The following is a 19,260-nucleotide window of genomic DNA, read 5'->3' as shown; positions in this document are numbered from 1 at the left end:
TTGTACTGTCATTCTGGTTAGAGCACCCCGAGCGGTGGAAGAAAAATCCACAGAATAGCCGCACCGGACTATAAGCCGCATGGGTCAAAATCTAGGGGAAAAGTCGCGGCTTATAGTCCGGAAAATACGGTATTTGAAAAGATGTGTCACTCTACTAATTTCATTTATATATAATATAAATAGTTTTGGACCAATAACTGACCCTTCTAAACTCTGACCTGTTATTATTCATTTTTACACATTGGTGTCTATTTTCTAAATAGCTTGCTAGCCATGAATAGGCAACACCCCTTATCCCATACTTCTCCAATTTCAAAAGTAGCTTTCTATGATCTATTGTGTCAAATGCTTTATGTAGATCGAGATACAAACTAATAGAATATTCGTTATCTTCGTTAGCTTTTGCAATGTCCTCTACCATTTGCATAACTGCAAATGTAGTAGTCCTATTTTCCCTAAACCCATACTGGATGTCACTCAAAATTTTATTTTTATTAATAAACACATTTAATTGTTTCACAAATAACTTCTAATATTTGGAAAAATTCTGGAATTAGAGATCCTGGTCTATAATTTTCTATACAATGTTTGTCACCATTTTTAAAGATTGGAATTACTATTGCCAATTTCATTTTATCAGGAAAGACTCCCTTTTGAAATGACAAATTACATATATAGGTCAAAGGTCTGACAATGCTTCCAATGAGCTTCTTAACAATTTCCATGTCAACATTATTTATAGAACCCTAATCATGCCTGACACGAAAGAGCTCTTACAATAGCCATGTGAAATGTTAAACTCAAACAGAAAGACAGTTTGCCCACATCAAGGACAGCTTTCCAATTATTCCTGATAAAATAAAACCCGGCTTTTGTCTTCATAAAGTCTGAGGCAAAGATGGAGCCAGAGCCTGAGAAGAACCAGAGTCGTTACAATCTGCGGCGCAGGAAGGATGATAGCGAGACCAAACCACAACAGCTGGTGGATACCAAAGTGGTCGCGACTCCTGTTGTGACGGTCTCCACCCAGCTTGATTTTGGGGGCAAGATTGGTAGGTTGCTGCATGCGCTGAGGATTTTTTACATTATATTTCTTTTCTTATTTTTTTTTTTTTGCATGTGTTCAACTGTGTATTAAATGAGTCGACACGACTTGTAGACTGACCTTACTGCAATCCCGCCCAGTCTCCCAAATGCTCGGCCCATTATGAAGCGCAAAATGCGACAAGCGAGTCCAATAAAGTGAAAATGATTTGCAAATGATTGTACGGTATTCACAATTGGCGTTTATAGACACGCTTCCCTCATCTTGCAGGGGCATACTTCTGGTTGCTCTTCCTGCCATCCTGGGTTCTTTATGTGATTCTTCAAGTCAACTTGGAGGACCCCAGCTTAGTCAACTTCCCACCAACTTTGCCACCCCTTGAGACTTTTTGGGATGCTCGGGCCCTGGGCTTTGTCATCCTGTGGATCTTATTTCAGGTCCTCCTCTACATCCTGCCTGTGGGAAAGGTAAGTACATAACTTGACATGTTGATACATAGGCACGCACAACTGTTCATCTCATTTATTAATGAAGTGCAGCAGTGTACAGTAACACTAATGGTAGCCAAGTAGCGCTAATGCTAACCGGCGCAACGATGCATGCTAACAGCTATCCTCTTCAGTGCTCTTTTTGTACTATTTTATTGCTTGTTTATACACTGTCGGTTCTTTGAACGAGTCACAAAATTGACAGTGAGACCAAGTCTATCTCTCCAATGCAAGCTCTCTGATAGACATCGCTTACAATCATTATACGTTCAGTCTACACTCTGGATCATGTGAGACTTATTTAATAACTTGAACTTTTATTTGAGAAATTAAATATTAGCTCAGTTGGAAAACAACCTTTGTTGAGCCATGGTTCCTGTTTTACATTAGAAAAATCTCACGGGTAAACACTAAACCAAAATATACATAAAGAATGAATATTGAAATAACAATCTCGTCTCAATTTAGTCACAAATGTTCTTTCTCACTGTGAAATCTTAGCTAGTTAAAAAAAAAGCTGATATATTTAAAGGGAGTCATGACTTAGTCTGTTAGATGAATGGCAACAGTTGGTTACACGGGTTGATTGCTTTGTCATGCAGCGGAAGAACATTTGATTTGTCTGCTGTCACTGTAAACCACTGGAATATAGAAAGAGATATACAGTATTTTTGATTAATAAAATGTATTTTAAAAAAATGCACAACAACAATTCTGATGATAATGATAATAATAATGCTGTGAAGAAACTTCCTGTAATCATTCTTTCACTTTTAACCGAACTGCAGACAAAATAGGTAGTACAAATTGCCTTACAATATTTCCCAAACAGTCATTCCAGCCTTGTACAACCAGGGGAAAGAACACATTCTTATCTTACAGAGATAGATGACATCTCATTTTATTTTACCAATACAGATAGTATGTGGCTGTCTGTGTTGTGTTAATATCTGTAACTTGAAGTGTTTTTTTTTTTAAAAACAAAGCCTGAGTCATTTTTATCAATATTTTTTAGCTAAGACATTTTATTATTTTACTTTTCAATATAATCTTGAGAATTGATAGATAATTGTTCTTAAAAATGCTTTACTTATTACTTATTATTTTTGGTCTACCCTCATCATTATATCAGTGGCGTGAAAACATTTCTTATCGTTTATCGTGATAGTTTCTGGGAAAACATATCGCCCTGTAAAATGTGTTATTGTGAGAGTCCTGCAAGCTCCATTGAGACACGTTAACCTCTCAACTCAAAACTACTGTATTCACTCATTTGCAAAGGACACACGTAAATGGGCATCTGACTTTTGACTCACTTGAGCTCAAGCAGGAGCCAGGAATTAAATTATAGGTCAGGTCAGGGAACTGTAATGGACAGGGATGGGGATGGCAAATCCTTGTTCATTTTGGCCTGGAGCATCCTAACTTCCATCTTGATGTTGATCTTCAATAAAGATGTTTCACCTGAAAAACACAATTGATACAGTACATTTATTATGCTTTTGTCTGCTTTATCGCCCCCCTCAGATCCAAAGGAAGAAAGTGATGATTCACACTTATTGCAGAACACATAATAAGAGCTCATGGAAAAAAATATATTGCTTTTACATCACATAAGTGGTAAACTATATTGGTAAACGTGATTTGACAGTATGTGAAGCGAATTCATGTACGGAATATTAATACTGTCTCTAAATGTCTGTGAAGCTGTCATGCTGTGCACCTTAAATGATTGACCATTAGCACCTCCTGCAGTGAGGGAAGTTGTTAATTCTCCTTTTTTGCATTTTTTCCCCCTTTTTGCAGCTGAGCGAGGGCATGCCACTGAGGTCTGGTGAGAGGCTGAAGTACAGAACAAACGGTGAGCTTCTGGAGGTCTTAATCTAGCATCGAACTCTCATTTTAGGCATGTTTGAAAAAAGGTGATCCATGGCAATGACAGAGCTACTATTCACCCTAATGGCTTGCGCCGGCCAGTGTGCCATCACAAAGTATTTGTGGTGAAATGAGTGCATTTTAAAGGGACGGTGGGGCCAGGGATGGCCGTGTTTTCACTAACAAGTTCATTTGATATATTTTTTGATCAGGAAAATGAAAAGAGTTGTCATTTTCTATTTTATCAATACATTTGGGAGAAATTAGGAAATAAGTGACTCCATGAATAATGCCCCTTGTTAATGAAGAGAATGGCCGCGCCCCCTAGCGTTCTATACCTGTTCGTCCGGAGTCACGGGAGTAACCGATTCCAAACTCTCCATTGGAAATCACTGTACTTTCATTGCTTATAACGTCCAAAAACGGTGATCAATTTATGTGGATATCTCTACTAATGCCCACTTCAACATATCAAAAGGATTAACCTCTGCGTGGCTGATTTATATAAGAATGAGGAAATGTGGAAGTGAGCAGGGCTACACAGGCTGGGACCAGCGCACACGGCTTCTTTGCTTGAAAAAAGATAAAAAAAAAACACTGCTTCTTTGGTGATCTCGGTTAGGACGAACGAGGCATTTAACTCCAGGCAGGATATTTACAGAGACTGAAGTGGACATGAGTAGATGTGCACATTTATTTGGATGAGGAATGGCCCCATTTTCTCAACCGACAACACGCCGTCCAATTTGGAACGTAAACAGCGAAAAAAGGTACGTTCCAATGCGGCCACACTCGGTTGTGGAGTCAGCCTCACTGGAACTTTTTGTGCGCTGAACATTGACGCTTGTTCGATGAGGGCTTACCTCACTCTCTGGCGGCTCTCTGACTGACAATGCACGCGACTGCTTTGGGAGGCAAACCCGCGACTCGAAGATCGACGCAGGCTGGACGCAGAGTAAGGATCTTATGTTGTTGTGTTAACACCTTTTGTTTTAACGACCTGAAGCTAGTTGTTGCTATTAGCTGTCCCATTATCCTACCTTTAGCCGGGGAGGGAAGTGGGGGGCGTAAAGCACCAATCTACCTGCTGCTGCTGCAAGCCGCCGTCTCCCTACTGAGAGTTGACACGAGTTGTCCGAAATATAACCAGTCGGGGTTCGTGTGCGCATTCATGCTCTTGTCCGCTTCAGCTTGTGAAAGTGAAGGAGCAATCGCCACGGTATTTTTGATTTTGTGGAGGTGATCATGATCACGTTTTATGTCAATAAATCCAAACTATTGTGCAGAACACTTTTATACTTTCACAGGTTGAAGTGGACCAGAGTAGTCATGTGCATTTGCATTTTGGTGGCGATCGGTCATTGTTTTAGACAACAGAACTGACAAAACGAGCAATTTTTTTCCCACGCTTGGCTCCCTCCGGTGACATGGACAGCTGAGACCGAAAACATAACATAAGCCACGCCTCCAAAAGGGGTGGGGAAATTTGTCACACACCTAATCGCAAAAAAATCCCTTAAATCACTACAGAGTCTTTTGAGGTGGGCATTTTAGTACTAATGTCATTTTTACATGCAAACCTCTCATATAAGTGCCAATGTTAAGCTTTAAGGTCCACTGCTGTCTTGTGTCATACCTAATTACTGCTTTTTTGTTCCCCATCAGGTTTCTTTGCCATTGCGATGAGCGCTGCAGTTGTTGCAGCAGCCGTCCACCAGGGGATCAACCTCACCTACATCCACAGCCACTTCTTGCAACTTGCCGTAGCATCCTTCCTCGTCTCCGTCCTGCTCAGTGTCTACCTGTACATCCGCTCCCGCTACGCTCCCCCCAACCAGCAAGCACTTGGGGGAAGCTCCGGTAAGGCCAAGAAGAAGAAAACCCTATGCCCTTATGCCCTGTCTTTCTAATTAATACAGTTTCTTGATTTATTTCCAGGCAACATGATTTATGACTTCTTCAAGGGACATGAGCTCAATCCCCGCATCAAAAATTTTGATTTGAAATTCTTCTGTGAGATGCGTCCAGGACTAATCGGCTGGGTGAGTGGACATGGAAGGCAACCCCAAGTCATTTAGTATGTTTGGCATATGTTCAACTATTAAATAGTCTCATCATGTGAAATGTCATGACTAAATTAGCTGTGGTCCAGACTTTTCACTATGATGTCACACATACTTCCAAGTTTTTGTCATTGTTACTCTGTCACTTTTCTGCCACCCGGAAGAACCCGGGCTCCTATTGTTTACAAACAATATGAAAAGGTCAATGTGTCTTCACTGTATGGCTCTCTAGTGACTTTATGTGGAATTATTTTGATGTCTGAAGATTTGACAGTGAACACGTTTACAATACTGTACATGTTCGCCCACTTCATAATTGAATGAAGTGGATTTGGTCTAACATTGTTAGTCTTCATATTAGGGCTGTGCAATTAATCGAAATTCAATTACGATTTCGATTATTACACTCCACGATTACAAAATTGGCATAATCGTAAAAAAAACGATCATTGATACTAATTTGGAGTTGTTTTGAGGCATGCGCACACGAGTTACTCCGCTGCGCCGCCCTCTCCAAGCTAGGTAGCCAGCCAGCCAGCCAGCCAGCCAGCCCGCTCCTACTCAACGTTTTAACAGAGTAACAGACCTAAAAATGGCACAAGACCTGCCACAGGAACAACTTGTAAACAAGCAAGGCAAGGCAAATCGTTTATTTGGTTACATTTTGGGTTTGCTGTGGAAGACGGCGAGCAAAGACGTATAAAGTGCAAGTTGTCTCTGCATCCACCGGCAACACAACGAATCTATTCAACCATCGTTTGGTTTACGATGATGTTATGATACACCAAAGCAAGAAAACACCGAGTTAGATTTGGCGTCGTCTGTAACGCAAATCTCAGTCCTAGAAACACTGAACGCAGCAACCCCCACCCATCAACATCAGAGAGACACAAAAAGATAACAGAATCTAATGCCCAATCAAGGCTTCCAAATGTTTAGGGCACAGACTCCACTTCGCAATCGGTACGATCGATTTATTTTAAATAACATATCTTATGGAAATATACACTACTTTTACTAGCACAAAAATAGCAACCATGCCAAACATTATTACTGTGACTTGAGTTAAATTTCTTGTGTAGTCTATATATGAAGTCACATTTTTTTGTGTTCATTTTTGTTTCAAATTGCCTCAAATGCAATTTGCAAACATATTATTAGTCATTATATTGTAATATAATTTATACATGGCCTGCTGTAATTTAGAAGTATTGTATAGATTATGTACTAGGTTGTAACAGTCAACATTTAAATTAGTTTGACCCTATCAGCATATTAGATTTATAATTTATCAGAAGCAAATTACTTTAACTTTGTTTACTATGTGTAAATATTACTTTAAAAACAAAACAAAAAAGGCTCCAGACAAAGGTCTAAATGTATAGATGAATAGAGCATGTCTGTTATTCTGTCAAAATTGGCATTTTACTCCAAGCAGTTTACTACTTTGGCAATGTATAAGTGCATAGCAAGTTAACTTGTTTGTTTATACAAGGAAACCATACTTTACTTTAATTTATACATTTGCACTTTAATTATTTTTTTAAAATAATTAATTTGATAAATGTTGTTGGGTCCAAGACGAACTTAAATTATTATAGCATTTCACAGAATTTTGTCTTAATATTTTTTACATGTTTTAAACCTGTTCTTGTTTTGTAGCAAAAAAAAAAAAATAATCGTTTGAATAATCGTGATTTCAATTATTGCCCAAATTAATCGTGATTCATATTTTTTTCATAATCGAGCAGCCCTACTTCATATTATGTTGATGGTGACATGATACCAAGATTGAGTCCATACCTGCAACCTTGTGACCGTGGATGTGTTTTTCAGTGCTTGATCAACTTTGCATTCGCGCTGGCAGAGATGGAGCAGCAAGGTTTGGACACGCCATCCTATGCCATGATCCTCGTGAATGTCTTCCAGCTGCTCTATGTGGTAGATGGCCTCTGGAATGAGGTACACAGAAGGCTTATTGATGAAATGGTTATGATTCGATTTTACGATACTTTCTAGAAACTGAAGGCTTCATAATTTTTCTTCATGCATTAAATGTAATGTGTGAAACTACACATTTCAGGAGGCCATCTTGACCACCATGGACTTGATGCACGATGGCTTTGGCTTCATGTTGGCCTTTGGAGATCTAGTGTGGGTTCCTTTTACCTACACCCTGCAGGCCTATTATCTGGTTAGCCATCCAAATAAACTGAACCTCCCAGCCGCCGCTGCCATCGTCTTGCTCAAACGTGAGAAGAAAGCTCAACTCATCAATTTCAAAATTTAGGTATTGCAGGAATCCCAGTAATGACATTTTCTCCATTGTGTTTCTCTTGCTCAGTTATTGGCTTCTACATCTTCAGAAAATCCAACTCTGAGAAAAATGCCTTCAGGAGAAACCCATTAGACCCCAAACTGTCATGTAAGTGTTGAAGGTTCCTATTGTTACACATATTTACATTGTCGAATAACAACTCATGTTGCTGAATTTCATAAAATGCCAGGAATGTACATTGGAGCCGTTATTAGTCTTGGGAAATGAACACCCAGCCTGACCGTGAATTTCAAATTTTAGCACAACCCTACAAAGGATTGAAATGGTCTGTATTAGTATTTTAACCCATAAATATGCCACAAACTAGATGCCAAATCACTGTCATTGCGATTTGAACGCTTATAAACGTGAAATGAACTGTAAAGTCATAGCAAAGTCCGCTTAGCCTAACGCTAACAAGCTCTGCAAAATGCCACAGACAGGCTAACTAATAACATGGGTGTGTTAACTTAAAAAGTATAACTCTTTCAGCGAAATTTATTGGAACACAAACGGTGTAGTAATACATTTATTCAGACAATATGACAACGCTGACGTTAACTCAATGTGCGCATGCGCAATTGCGCACAGCAAATGTATTCAGCACATTAAAAAAAAAATCCAACCTGAGCTGTATTTGCACTTTATATTTTCAAATTTGGCTCACATTAAGAATTGACAAGGTTATTTGGCACATGTGGTTGACAAGGTGGTAAGACAAATGTGAAAGTGTAGGAGCATTTCAGACTGAAATACAAGGTGAGCATCATTGCATGTCATGTAATCATTGTCACATGGATCTTACCTTTGCCTTTATTTTTTTCATCCACTTTCCTACTCACATATTGTGATGAAAAGCGTCACTCGTCACTCTCCACTTGTTCATAGTTTTTACTTTATAAAATAGGAAATATTGAAGCCATGATTTACTAACAATTATGATATAAATCCTGGACAATTTGGGCCAATTCGTGACAAAAAAGTGCATAACTTCCTTAACCGATTTTTACAAAATATGGCTCATTTTATGTTGTAAATCTCTATCCAATTATATGCTCTATTTCGATGTATATATGGTTTGAATTTTTTGTAACATACCTATACATCCATCCATTATCTATACCGCCTATCCCCACAAGGGTCGCGGGGCGTGCTGGAGCCTATCCCAGCTGTCTTCGGGCAGTAGGCGGGAAACACCCTGAATTGGTTGCCAGGGCACACAGAGACAAACAAACATCCGCAATCAACTTACCATGCATGTTTATGGAATGTGGGAGGAAACCGGAGTACCCGGAGAAAACCCACGCAGGCACGTGGAGAACATGCAAACTCCACACAGGGAGGCCGGGGCCGGGATCGAACCCACGACCTCTGAACTGTGAGGCAGATGTGGTAACCAGTCTATCACCGTGCCGCCCATACCTATACAATACAATACAAGACAACTTTATTTATATAGTGCATTAAATAACAGCTATAGCTGTAACAAAGCACTTTACATAAACAAAACAGCAATAATACAGTACAAGTTACTGCAAACCAGCAGATTCCAAAGGTAGAATGTTGCAAATGTTGTAGATGAATAATGATTGCGATATTAAAATGTAGTATGCATAACAATAATAAGGATGCAAACCATCACATCCTCATATAAACAAGTAGCAAACATATCAATAGTATGGCTGTGACCATTTTAGATGATTCATATATAAAAATTAAACGGCAGTCATTTGTAAGTGATGTAGTAAACATACTTTGTAAATGATGCTAAAATGTATTACGCATCGAAAAAGTACAGTTGTAAATGTCCACAGGCATCATTCATTCGTTCCATGTGTAGCGACTTCTTTTTAAAATGTGGTCAAAAAAGATGATGATGAATCTGAGGCTAAAATGTAGTAAACACAGCAATAAACACCGTACATTTTCCACTTGTAGTGACGTCTTTCAAAACACAGCCATCTCAGGTTTTGGACAGGTATGTTGCTCACAGTGGTTCAATAAATGCTCAGGGAGTTTGTGTGAATGCTCAGATCCATGGAAAATTATTAGAAATATTGGCTGACAGGCATATTATCTCTGTGAATGGTGACTTAATACCACGGTAGCTTCCTGTAACCGTCCCTATTGTATTATACTGGCCCCTGGTGGCCAAGGCGCGCACAACAGAAGGAACCACACAGTCACAATGAATGAACAATGTCGCACAAACTGTTTATTTACATTCTATTTAATTGTTATTCCGATGTGCTATTGTCATTTTTTTTTTTTTAAACAGACCTGAGGACCATTCCCACAGCAACAGGAAAGAGTCTGCTGGTGTCTGGTTGGTGGGGGGTCGTCCGTCACCCCAACTACTTAGGAGACCTCATCATGGCTCTGGCCTGGTCAATACCCTGCGGTAAGTCACGATTCACAGTTGCTGCTGTCCAATGAAAATCGTTTACAAATGTCTTCATTCTTTCTTTTAATGCTCAAAAACAATCCTGTACCCGACTACCGGCACTATCCAAATTCAGTAGAGTATAGTTTTAAATGCCTCAGTATTGTGGTACCAAATTAGAACCAGTATATCGTGCAAGCCTAGTTCCAAATATAAGTAAGGATGTATAATTAGAGGAAAATTTATAACATCATGAATATCCTATTCTGTTCCCACTCCGTAATAAAGAAAACTCACATATTTCATTAGACAGCGACATTATACACTATTACTGTGGAATATATATATAAAACAAAATAATTGTGCTTTTTTTTTTCCGCCCAACACACTTGTAGGGTTTAGTCACCTGTTGCCGTGGTACTACATGATCTACTTCATCATCCTGCTGGTGCACCGAGACTCTCGGGACATGAGCGATTGCAGGAGGAAGTACGGCTCGGCCTGGGACGAATACTGCCGAACGGTGCGCTACCGGATCATCCCCCGTGTCTACTGAGGTGACTGGTGCTGGACATTTTTTTGAGCCAGTATTACAGCCACTAAAGCTCTCACACACCAATAACTTTTCTTTTTGTCAGCATTTGCATTATCATTTTAAAAGAATGAATTTAAACATCTTGATCGTGGATTGTTTTTTGTGCTTCGGTACATTTCAAGAAAGGTTTTACAAAAAAAACCAATATGGACTTTTGTTGGCATCATGAACTATTTGCAAAAGAACGAGGAAGAAAATGTAATATTTTGCAATTTGATGCAAAAATGATGCCTCTGTAAGGAAAGTCTTAGGATGTATATTTTTGTATATATGCATTTGTTTTTATACTTCAGGTAAAACAGAACCACTTGTGTTTGATTTTTAGCTCCACTTAGGATTTTTTCTCCTTTTTTTTATGATTGTATAAGTAGTCCTTCCTTATGACGAATGGGATCTAAATAAGCTGTACACTGCAATGGCAACTTCTATTTTTCTCAGGACCCACAAGTATTCCATAAATTTGCATTACAGAAGTTTTCCTGTACAGTCTCAAATTTTGTATAGATGCAGCAGAGTTGCGTTTTTAATTCCTTAAATAGCAGATTTGATAGGATTTATAACCCTTTTGATGACTTGCTCAGCGTTGGAGGGGAAAACCAACACGATGATCATGGTGTTGAATCATTTCATTTTGTTTCATTTCTTCCGCCACTTTATTCTCTTTTTGTGGCAAGTCAGCGTTGTGCTTTTTGAGCCTTTGAAACATTCCTCTTACAACAGGGGCGGAGCCAGAACGTGGCTAACGTGGATGAACGGGGCCTGAATATTTCTCTCACTGAGCACAATCCTCCTGTCCCGACACATAGAATATTCAAATAAAATGACAAACTAATTAATATGAAGTTCAGTTCTTCTTTAGACAACCTCAATTATGCCATTCTTAATATTCAATGAAATAAAAACACACAACAAAACACAAATTCAAAAAGAATTTAATAATAGTTTACTAAAAATTTCAAAGTACATATTTTTTTCAGGAATCTCACTGGGTGGGCAGTCTGTCAATCTGGGTGGGCCTGTTCGCACACAGCCCCACCCATGGCTCCGCCCCTGTCTTACAACCTCAGCTTTATGTCATGTCATTTGTGACTCATTTATACTGTGATAACAGTGTTTGCATGCTCAGTATTTGCAGCTCTTGATCACAACAGAAGTAGCAATGTGTGAACTCGAAGGACTTGTAAATATTTTTGCTTCATTCCTCATGGGGGGGAAAAAATATAGGATTTTTTCTTTATAGCTATTTAATGTTGCTGTTTTTTTTTTTTCTTTTATAATGCAATATGGCCCATTGTTATTTTGTTTACAGGTAGATCTGCCATATTTCATCTCAGTGTATTACAACAAATGGACTTTGTTATGTTTGGAAGTGACAAAAAAAAATAAAATTACCTCCGCAACACAATTACTTAACTGGTTAAAGTATCTGTATACATGTTGCAGCCCAAATAAAATTTTACAGACCTTCATTACTTTCTTCTTTTTTGTTGTTTTATATTCATAATTGACATACAGTGGCTTGCCGAAGTATTCAGCCCTCTCAAACATTTGGACTTTTTTCCACATTTCAGGCTTCAAACATAAAAATATAAAATTGGAATGTGTTTGTGAAGAATCAATACCAAATGGGACACAATCGTGAAGTGGAACAAAATTCATACGATATTTCAAACTTTTTTGAATAAAAAACTGAAAAGTGGGGCGTGCAAAATGATTTGGCCCCCTGAGTTAACCACCTTTTGCTGCGATTACAACTGCGAGTCTTTTGGGGTTTGTCTGATATCAGTTTTTCACATCTAGAGACTGAAATATTTGCCCATTCTTCCTTCCAAAACACTTAGCTCAGTAAGGTTAGATGGAGAGTGTTTGTGATTGGCAGTTTTCAGATCTTTCCACAGACTCAGTTGGATTCAACAAAACTTGTGGATTTCTTTGAGAAATGAATTTCCTCTTGTCACTTTTCCATAAAGGCCAGATTTGTGCAGTGTGTGACAAATAGTTGTCCAATTGACAGATTCCCCCACCTTAACTGGATCCCTGCAGTTCATCCAGAGTGATCACGGGTGTCTTGACTGCTTCTCTGATCAATGCTCTCTTCGTTTGTAATTGCTTGAACCGTACACCACGAGATGTTTAAAGCTTGTGAATTTTTTTTAATACCTAGATCCTGCTTTAAACTTCTCCACAACAGTATCTCGGACCTGCCTGATGTGTTCATTGGTCTTCATGATGCTATTTGAGCTTTAAACAGACCTCTGAGAATATCGCAGAGCAGGTGCATTTATACTGAGATCCTGTCATTAATGTCAACATTAGGTCATTCAGAAATCTTCAGGGAACTTCTGGAGTGAGTTGGCCGCACTAATTAAAGGGGCCTAATATTATCACACACCACACTTTCTGGTTTTTTATTTCTACCCCCCCCCCCCCCCCCCCAAAAAAAAGGAATGTTTCAAACATCGTATGGATTTAATTCCACTTCAAGATTGTGTCCCACTTGGTGTTGATTCTTCATTACAAAATATATATACAGTATATAGCTTTTGAAACGTGGCAAAGGTCAAAAAGTGCAAGGGGGCGAATACTTTTTGCAAGCCACTGTAAGTAACTTGAGTAAATGAATTCTCTGGCTGAAATTTCTAGAATGACCATATAGGGCAACTGAGTCCAAATGGTCCTACCCTCCGCTAGCCACAATGAACAAAATTCTATGCTTCACATCATGGCAATGTATTTTGGTTTGATTTTAGACTCGGGAGATTTAAAAATAGTTAACTCTTGTAGACTCTTCATTACATCTTAATGTCACAAACCAGACACCAACCTGGGCTTTACTTTTTTTTAATTGTCATACATTGGAAACATGAAATAAATTGTATTGACATGACAGAATTCATGACAAGAAAGAACAAAAAACAGTTTTCACTATTGAATTCAGAGATACCCAGTCCCACAAAGGATCCATATCATGCATAGATCTTAACAAATAAAAATGAAATTTCCCAGGCGATCACTTGGATCAAATTGGAGCGTCAGTCGCTTTCATTTTTGTTTGATTTCCGACCGGAAAATTGCCGCTGGTTCTTCTGAACCTGAAGCTGAAAATACATAAATATTGTCACGTCAATAAAAATATATATACTGGACTAATTTCAAGCTCAGATATTAACATATTACAACCATTTGGGTTTCATATTGAGATTTTAACAATACAGACCCTATTGATTCAAATATATACAGTATACTAGTATGCATAAACAACAGACAATATAGATTCAAGCCAACACAACTCTACCTTAGCTCCCTCCAGTAAGTGTGGCTCTTTCTGCAGCGCGTTGTTCAGTCCCTCCTCTGTGCTGAATCCCACCCAACAGAATCCTCTGTGGAAGCCAGTTTCTTTATCCTGTTATAAAACAGGAGATCATGTACAAAGAAATGAATACAATAAGAAGAGATGTTCTTCAGATGACTCGGCTATGCAGCTACTTACAAATGGAAGTAGACACCTTTTAATTTGTCCAAACTGTCCAAAGTACTCCCTCATTTCCTCTGAAAGACAAGTCAACACATACAGTACATAATGATTATCAACTAATAAATCAGGATCACGACACATCAAAGCAAGGTCTGGATGAACATAACATTAACATTCAGAGCCATGGGACATTATTGTGCCCATTTTATATGATTAGGTTGAATTTGCCCGTGGGTTCTTTTAACAGTCATCTCTGTTATTGAATAAGCTTCAAATGGAAAAGCACAAAATGTTAAACTAATGTAATGCTTTAACATTTCAATTCAAACGCTTGGCTTTCTTTTTTTTTTTTTATTTGTCCAGCAGATGGTGCTTTCTTTTCCTATTCTTTTACCGTTTTCGCAAGGAGTGAACATGAAATGAGAAGTGTATTTTATTGCAATACATTTTATTTTGTTTTTCACCCTGAAATCCATCCCTCCTTCTTGAACAGCTGGAGCTTTGAGCTGGAGGCTATCCCAACTGACTTGAGGTATGAGTTGGGGTATGACTGCAGGATTGGTCGCCAGACAAACACAGGGTACGAAATAAGAATCTCAAATACAGTAGTCATTGTATTTGAGGGAGTTTAAGACTTTATTATATAAGGTTAGAAGATAAAGACACCAATGTTTCTGCCAATCACTAATCTCTGGGCCTAATACTAATGATTTATTTCTTCGTGGAAAATATTTTTAGGGAAATTGTTATATATTTGTCATTTAAATAAGCAAATGAGAACAGCCAACATATATAATTCAATGATTATTCAACTACAGCATAAACACATTCTTAGTAAGGACGAAGGTTTTAAAATATACAATTGTGGAACTTATATTAAAGTTGAAAATAGACTATAACTAAATGGTTGTTAAATGTCTTAAGGTGCATCTGCCTGACTTAACAAATGTCCGATTTCAAAAGCGTTCATTAAAAACGAGTGAAGTATCTCATGGTCGCCATAGAGGTGACTGCCTGATATAGACAAAGGACGATTGACAAAATATTTAGTGAACGGACATATACTTCTAACTGGCACATAAAAGAAATCATATATACATAAAATCAAACTAAAACAACTCACTGCCAGCAACTGTCCACGGAACTTTTGATACAAACAGCTCAAACACTTTCCTAGAAGACGTCGCCATGTTTCGATTTGACCTCGGAAGCAATGTACAACTTCCGGTTAACTATATACTTTATATACATATACATATATACATATACTTGAATTAAAGAATTTAACCATCGAATGTAGACTATTTATTAATGAGACTTTATCTGTGTTCTCGGCTGTTGATCAACTCTTGTCACAGATGCGGATATGCGTGAGTCTTGAATAATAGCACCTCCTTACCAATTGGTGGCGGTCCTGCACCGACTCGAGATGCAGAAGTAGAACTAAAACATGGCCAAGATGGCGGCGTCCTTCGTGGAAGCTGGAGAGGATGCTTTTAGAAAAATATTTAAGTTGTATAAGCGCAGAAACCCTCCGCCGGATTTCAGCGATGTTATTGACTTTTCCAAAGGTGTGACGAATGACAAGGTGAAGCAAATATTGATACATCAAGAAAAACTGTTACAACCCCACGTGAGGCAACTACTAACAATATACTGTACTTTAAAGAGTTACTAATCAAAACAAAAATGATTAAATATTAGTCAAAATGTGCCTTATCAAACATTATGTTACACCATTATCATCTTACAATAGTAAAAAGTCATTCCAGATATTTGCTTTGGCAGCAATGTGTCTACTGTAAATTGAACTGTGTTGCGTCACAATCGTCATATTCCTTAAATACATGAAGTATTTATTTTTAGAAAAAAGCTGAAAATTAGACTGAATTCTATGTGTATATGTGGCAGATACTTCCAGTGAAACTAGATCTAGCTGCTGTGAGTGACGGCGATGCTGCCATGGTTGGATTACATCCTGTCAAAGACTGGAGCGCTTTCAACTTGCAGGGTTACCCTGGTAAATTGATTAAAAGTCTGACTACAACTTACGATCATGACAATAGTGAATGGTCAACTCAAAACTTGGTACACTTCCTCCTTAAAGGACCTTTACTCCTCCTTATATTGTGTTTTTCAGGGTTCATCTTCATCACTAACCCGTTCCTCCGCGGCTCTCAGCCCTTCTGGGTTCGACAATGTTTGAAGACTTACCCTCAGAAGCCAAATGTCTGCAACCTGGACATGCACATGTCTCCCATTGACACCCAGGACATCTGGGCCAAGAGTGTACCCAACCTCAGGTGAGGCAAGTGTATCTGAATTTATCTCTGCATACCAAAATTAAAACCAGATGTGTCTGCAAATAGACCTTGCCTTGAAAGACAAGAAGAACTTTTCAGTTTAGCCTTGGTTTATTTTTATTTGTATGTCAATAACAAACAAATAACTACTGCTTCAGACCCAAATAATACCAAATCGAAGATACAGAAATGTTACAAGTCTTTCAAGTTAGATTAAAGCAGCACTGGGCAACAAATCGACCCTAATAAAAAATGTTCACAACTCTTTTGATGAAACATTGACTTACAAGTACAGTAGTTGAGTGGGACGTCATGCCCTGAGGGGGTCTATATGTTTTTTTTTTCTGGTACAAAGCAACTTTGAGGAGGTTGGGATCAACCCTGGCACACAAAAATACATAAATGTCCCGAATTGCTTTACGGCATACTCACTTCCTCCTTTCGCTATAAGGACGGCTCAGGATTTCACGACAGTACGCGCTGGCACGCATGGGTAATGTGGTTGACTTTTGTAAAACACTACCGCTTCTATCCACATGGCGCCGCCATAATCAACAAAAACTGACATGACACAGTGTTGCTTGTACTTTGTACTTTTCAACCTCAAAATGCTATTATTTTTTTCAATACATCCCAATTCAACTAGTGTCCCGTAATAAATACATTTAGATACAAGCAGCTAATTTGAACTCCTACTGCCATGCAACATGATGAATTTAAAACTAAGCAAATACAATGAAGACAAATTCAATTGGAACAAGATTACAGTAAATTAAAGACGCAGCAATTTGATTTAGAATAATTTTGAAGTTGTGTCTCCACTGCTGAATCCAGTGAACATTTGCAATTTATTCAAATCATCATCGTCTGCATCTTAAAAAGCCCATGTCCAGATCCAGAGTTTGTTCTGGAGCCATTCCATGGTCCAATTTTCAAGCAGCATGTTTATAAATTGCGGACTATGTTCAAATTTTCCTTCAGTTGCCATTCTGTTGGAAAGCGGGAGCCCAGAACTCTTCTGGAGAGGCTGCGCTGGGTCACTTTGGGCTATCATTACAACTGGAATAGCAAGGTAAGCCAAGTTGCTAAGGTGGATTGTTAATTAATTAGATCAATACAAAAAGCACTTATTCTAGTCATTCAGCTTTTACGCAGTAATAGTAATACTGAAGCAATACTCATGTTTCATGCTTTTTCATAGACTTACTCTGCAAATCATTGCACTCCATTCCCAACTGAGCTCCACCTCCTGTCTTACCAAATAGCAAGTGCCTGCGGCTTTACAGGCTTCAATGCCGAGGCCGGAATCCTCAACTACTACAGGTCGGATTCCTCTTTAGGAATCCACGTGGATGAATCCGAATTAGATCATAGCCGCCCACTGCTGTCTTTCAGGTATGTGAGTAGAGTTAAATGAAAACACATAGCGATTTGTTTGTAATTAAGTGTGTTCTCGTGCTGATACAGTAAAGAATCCGATTCATTGTATACACATAAAGGTGTATTTTTTTAAATGTATTTTTTTAACAGTTTTGGCCAGTCAGCAATCTTCCTCCTGGGTGGCACTCACAGACAGGAAACTCCCACCGCCATGTACATGCACAGCGGAGACGTGATGGTCATGTCGGGACAGAGCCGCCTCCTTTACCACGCCGTGCCTCGCATTGTTCCGGCGCCCCGGGAAGTGGCAGCTCTCCAAACCGAGCGATGCGACTGGCAGGGGGGCGCCAATGTGGAGCAGGTGTCCGAGGAGGACTGGGCTGTATGCTCGAGGTACATCCACAGCTCTAGGATCAACATGACTGTCAGACAGGTGCTGGGCCAGGGGCAGAGCTTCCCAGAGACAACTCCTCTTCCAGGACATGCAGAGGAGGAGCAAGCAGAAGATGAAAAGATTAGGAAGAGGAGACGTTATAGTGACTCACCTAATACTGAGGAGACGTGATAAAGACCCGTCACGGACAATTATTTAAACTGTTGACAAAAAAAAAAAAATAATTGTCATGTTTATGAGTTCAAACGGATGACAGACTTGAAAGGGTTTAAGGAAAGTTGCTTGTTGTGGAGAGTAAAGACTCATAACTGGCCTTCATCTCATCGAAATGAACCAAAAGTGTACAGATGGTTTGAAATGTTAATGAGGGAGGCCATCAATGTCACGGTTAACATGCAATGTTTACAGGAGAAGAGCTAGATTTTGTTTATTGAGGTGGCCAGAGTGACACAATGTTTAATGACTAGCTTCACAATGCCGAGGTGTCAGCCATGACTGCCAAGCGCACATGGCTGAGAAGTTATAGTTTATGTTTAACATATCATCCAAACAGGGTTTTATGAAAGAGAATACACACATACCAACTAACCTTGTCTGCCACACTCAAAATACAAGCAGGAAGAAATCTAAGTAATAAAAAGCAACATTCAGCTGAGCTTAATAATACCCTTTTCTTTGCTTTTGTCACTATCTATGCGCTGGTTGATTCGCAACCTAACAGCCAATCAAGGTGAACAATCACCGACAGCCGACAATTCTAAATGTTGCCTTTTTTTCATAGACGGTGAGATGCAGACATTCAAGCGCAGTGGTACTTTGAAGTACGCTACAAATGAAGTGCAATTTCGAGTAAAAATACCATTAGGTTCTTTTTATGAGAGTTAATGTTTGAAAATGAGAAGCCTGAGGAGCATACGTGATGCTTCATTTATTATTGTTAAA

At 38.8% G+C, this 19,260-nt stretch overlaps 3 protein-coding genes across 5 annotated transcripts in view; 2 read left to right on the top strand and 1 right to left on the bottom strand.

Moving 5' to 3' along the window:
• Window positions 1–12,235, top strand: part of lbr (lamin B receptor) — a 30,406-nt gene extending 18,171 nt beyond the window's left edge. For all 3 annotated transcript variants that reach the window (XM_086018262.1, XM_086018264.1, XM_086018263.1), the window contains exons 5-14: window positions 887–1,052; window positions 1,316–1,512; window positions 3,340–3,394; window positions 5,074–5,268; window positions 5,347–5,450; window positions 7,308–7,433; window positions 7,555–7,723; window positions 7,816–7,896; window positions 10,067–10,189; window positions 10,567–12,235. In XM_086018262.1, coding sequence (XP_085874388.1) covers window positions 887–1,052; window positions 1,316–1,512; window positions 3,340–3,394; window positions 5,074–5,268; window positions 5,347–5,450; window positions 7,308–7,433; window positions 7,555–7,723; window positions 7,816–7,896; window positions 10,067–10,189; window positions 10,567–10,727 — 1,377 coding nt within the window. In that variant the 3' untranslated portion in view covers window positions 10,728–12,235. The remainder of the gene's footprint in view (window positions 1–886; window positions 1,053–1,315; window positions 1,513–3,339; window positions 3,395–5,073; window positions 5,269–5,346; window positions 5,451–7,307; window positions 7,434–7,554; window positions 7,724–7,815; window positions 7,897–10,066; window positions 10,190–10,566) is intronic.
• A 1,356-nt stretch (window positions 12,236–13,591) lies between these two features.
• Window positions 13,592–15,559, bottom strand: slirp (SRA stem-loop interacting RNA binding protein). The gene is made up of 4 exons (XM_086018033.1): window positions 15,365–15,559; window positions 14,257–14,315; window positions 14,062–14,169; window positions 13,592–13,864 (listed from the first exon to the last, which is right to left on the bottom strand). Exons 1-4 carry the CDS (start codon window positions 15,429–15,431, stop codon window positions 13,799–13,801), a joined length of 300 nt encoding a protein of 99 aa, XP_085874159.1. The 5' UTR covers window positions 15,432–15,559; the 3' UTR covers window positions 13,592–13,798.
• Window positions 15,560–15,635: 76 nt separating this feature from the next.
• alkbh1 (alkB homolog 1, histone H2A dioxygenase) lies at window positions 15,636–18,973 on the top strand. Its single transcript, XM_086018031.1, has 6 exons — window positions 15,636–15,829; window positions 16,153–16,261; window positions 16,382–16,544; window positions 17,526–17,616; window positions 17,746–17,939; window positions 18,075–18,973. The coding sequence occupies exons 1-6, from the start codon at window positions 15,692–15,694 to the stop codon at window positions 18,487–18,489; spliced, it is 1,110 nt and encodes a 369-aa protein (XP_085874157.1). The 5' UTR covers window positions 15,636–15,691; the 3' UTR covers window positions 18,490–18,973.
• Window positions 18,974–19,260: the final 287 nt, after the last annotated feature.

Source organism: Filicampus tigris, chromosome 20, assembly GCF_054856515.1.
Source record: "Filicampus tigris isolate MCC_2025a chromosome 20, RoL_Ftig_1.0, whole genome shotgun sequence".
NCBI classification, from domain to species: Eukaryota; Metazoa; Chordata; class Actinopteri; order Syngnathiformes; family Syngnathidae; genus Filicampus; species Filicampus tigris.
Note: the sequence above shows the minus strand (reverse complement) of the source record. Positions and strands in the feature narration are given on the sequence as shown.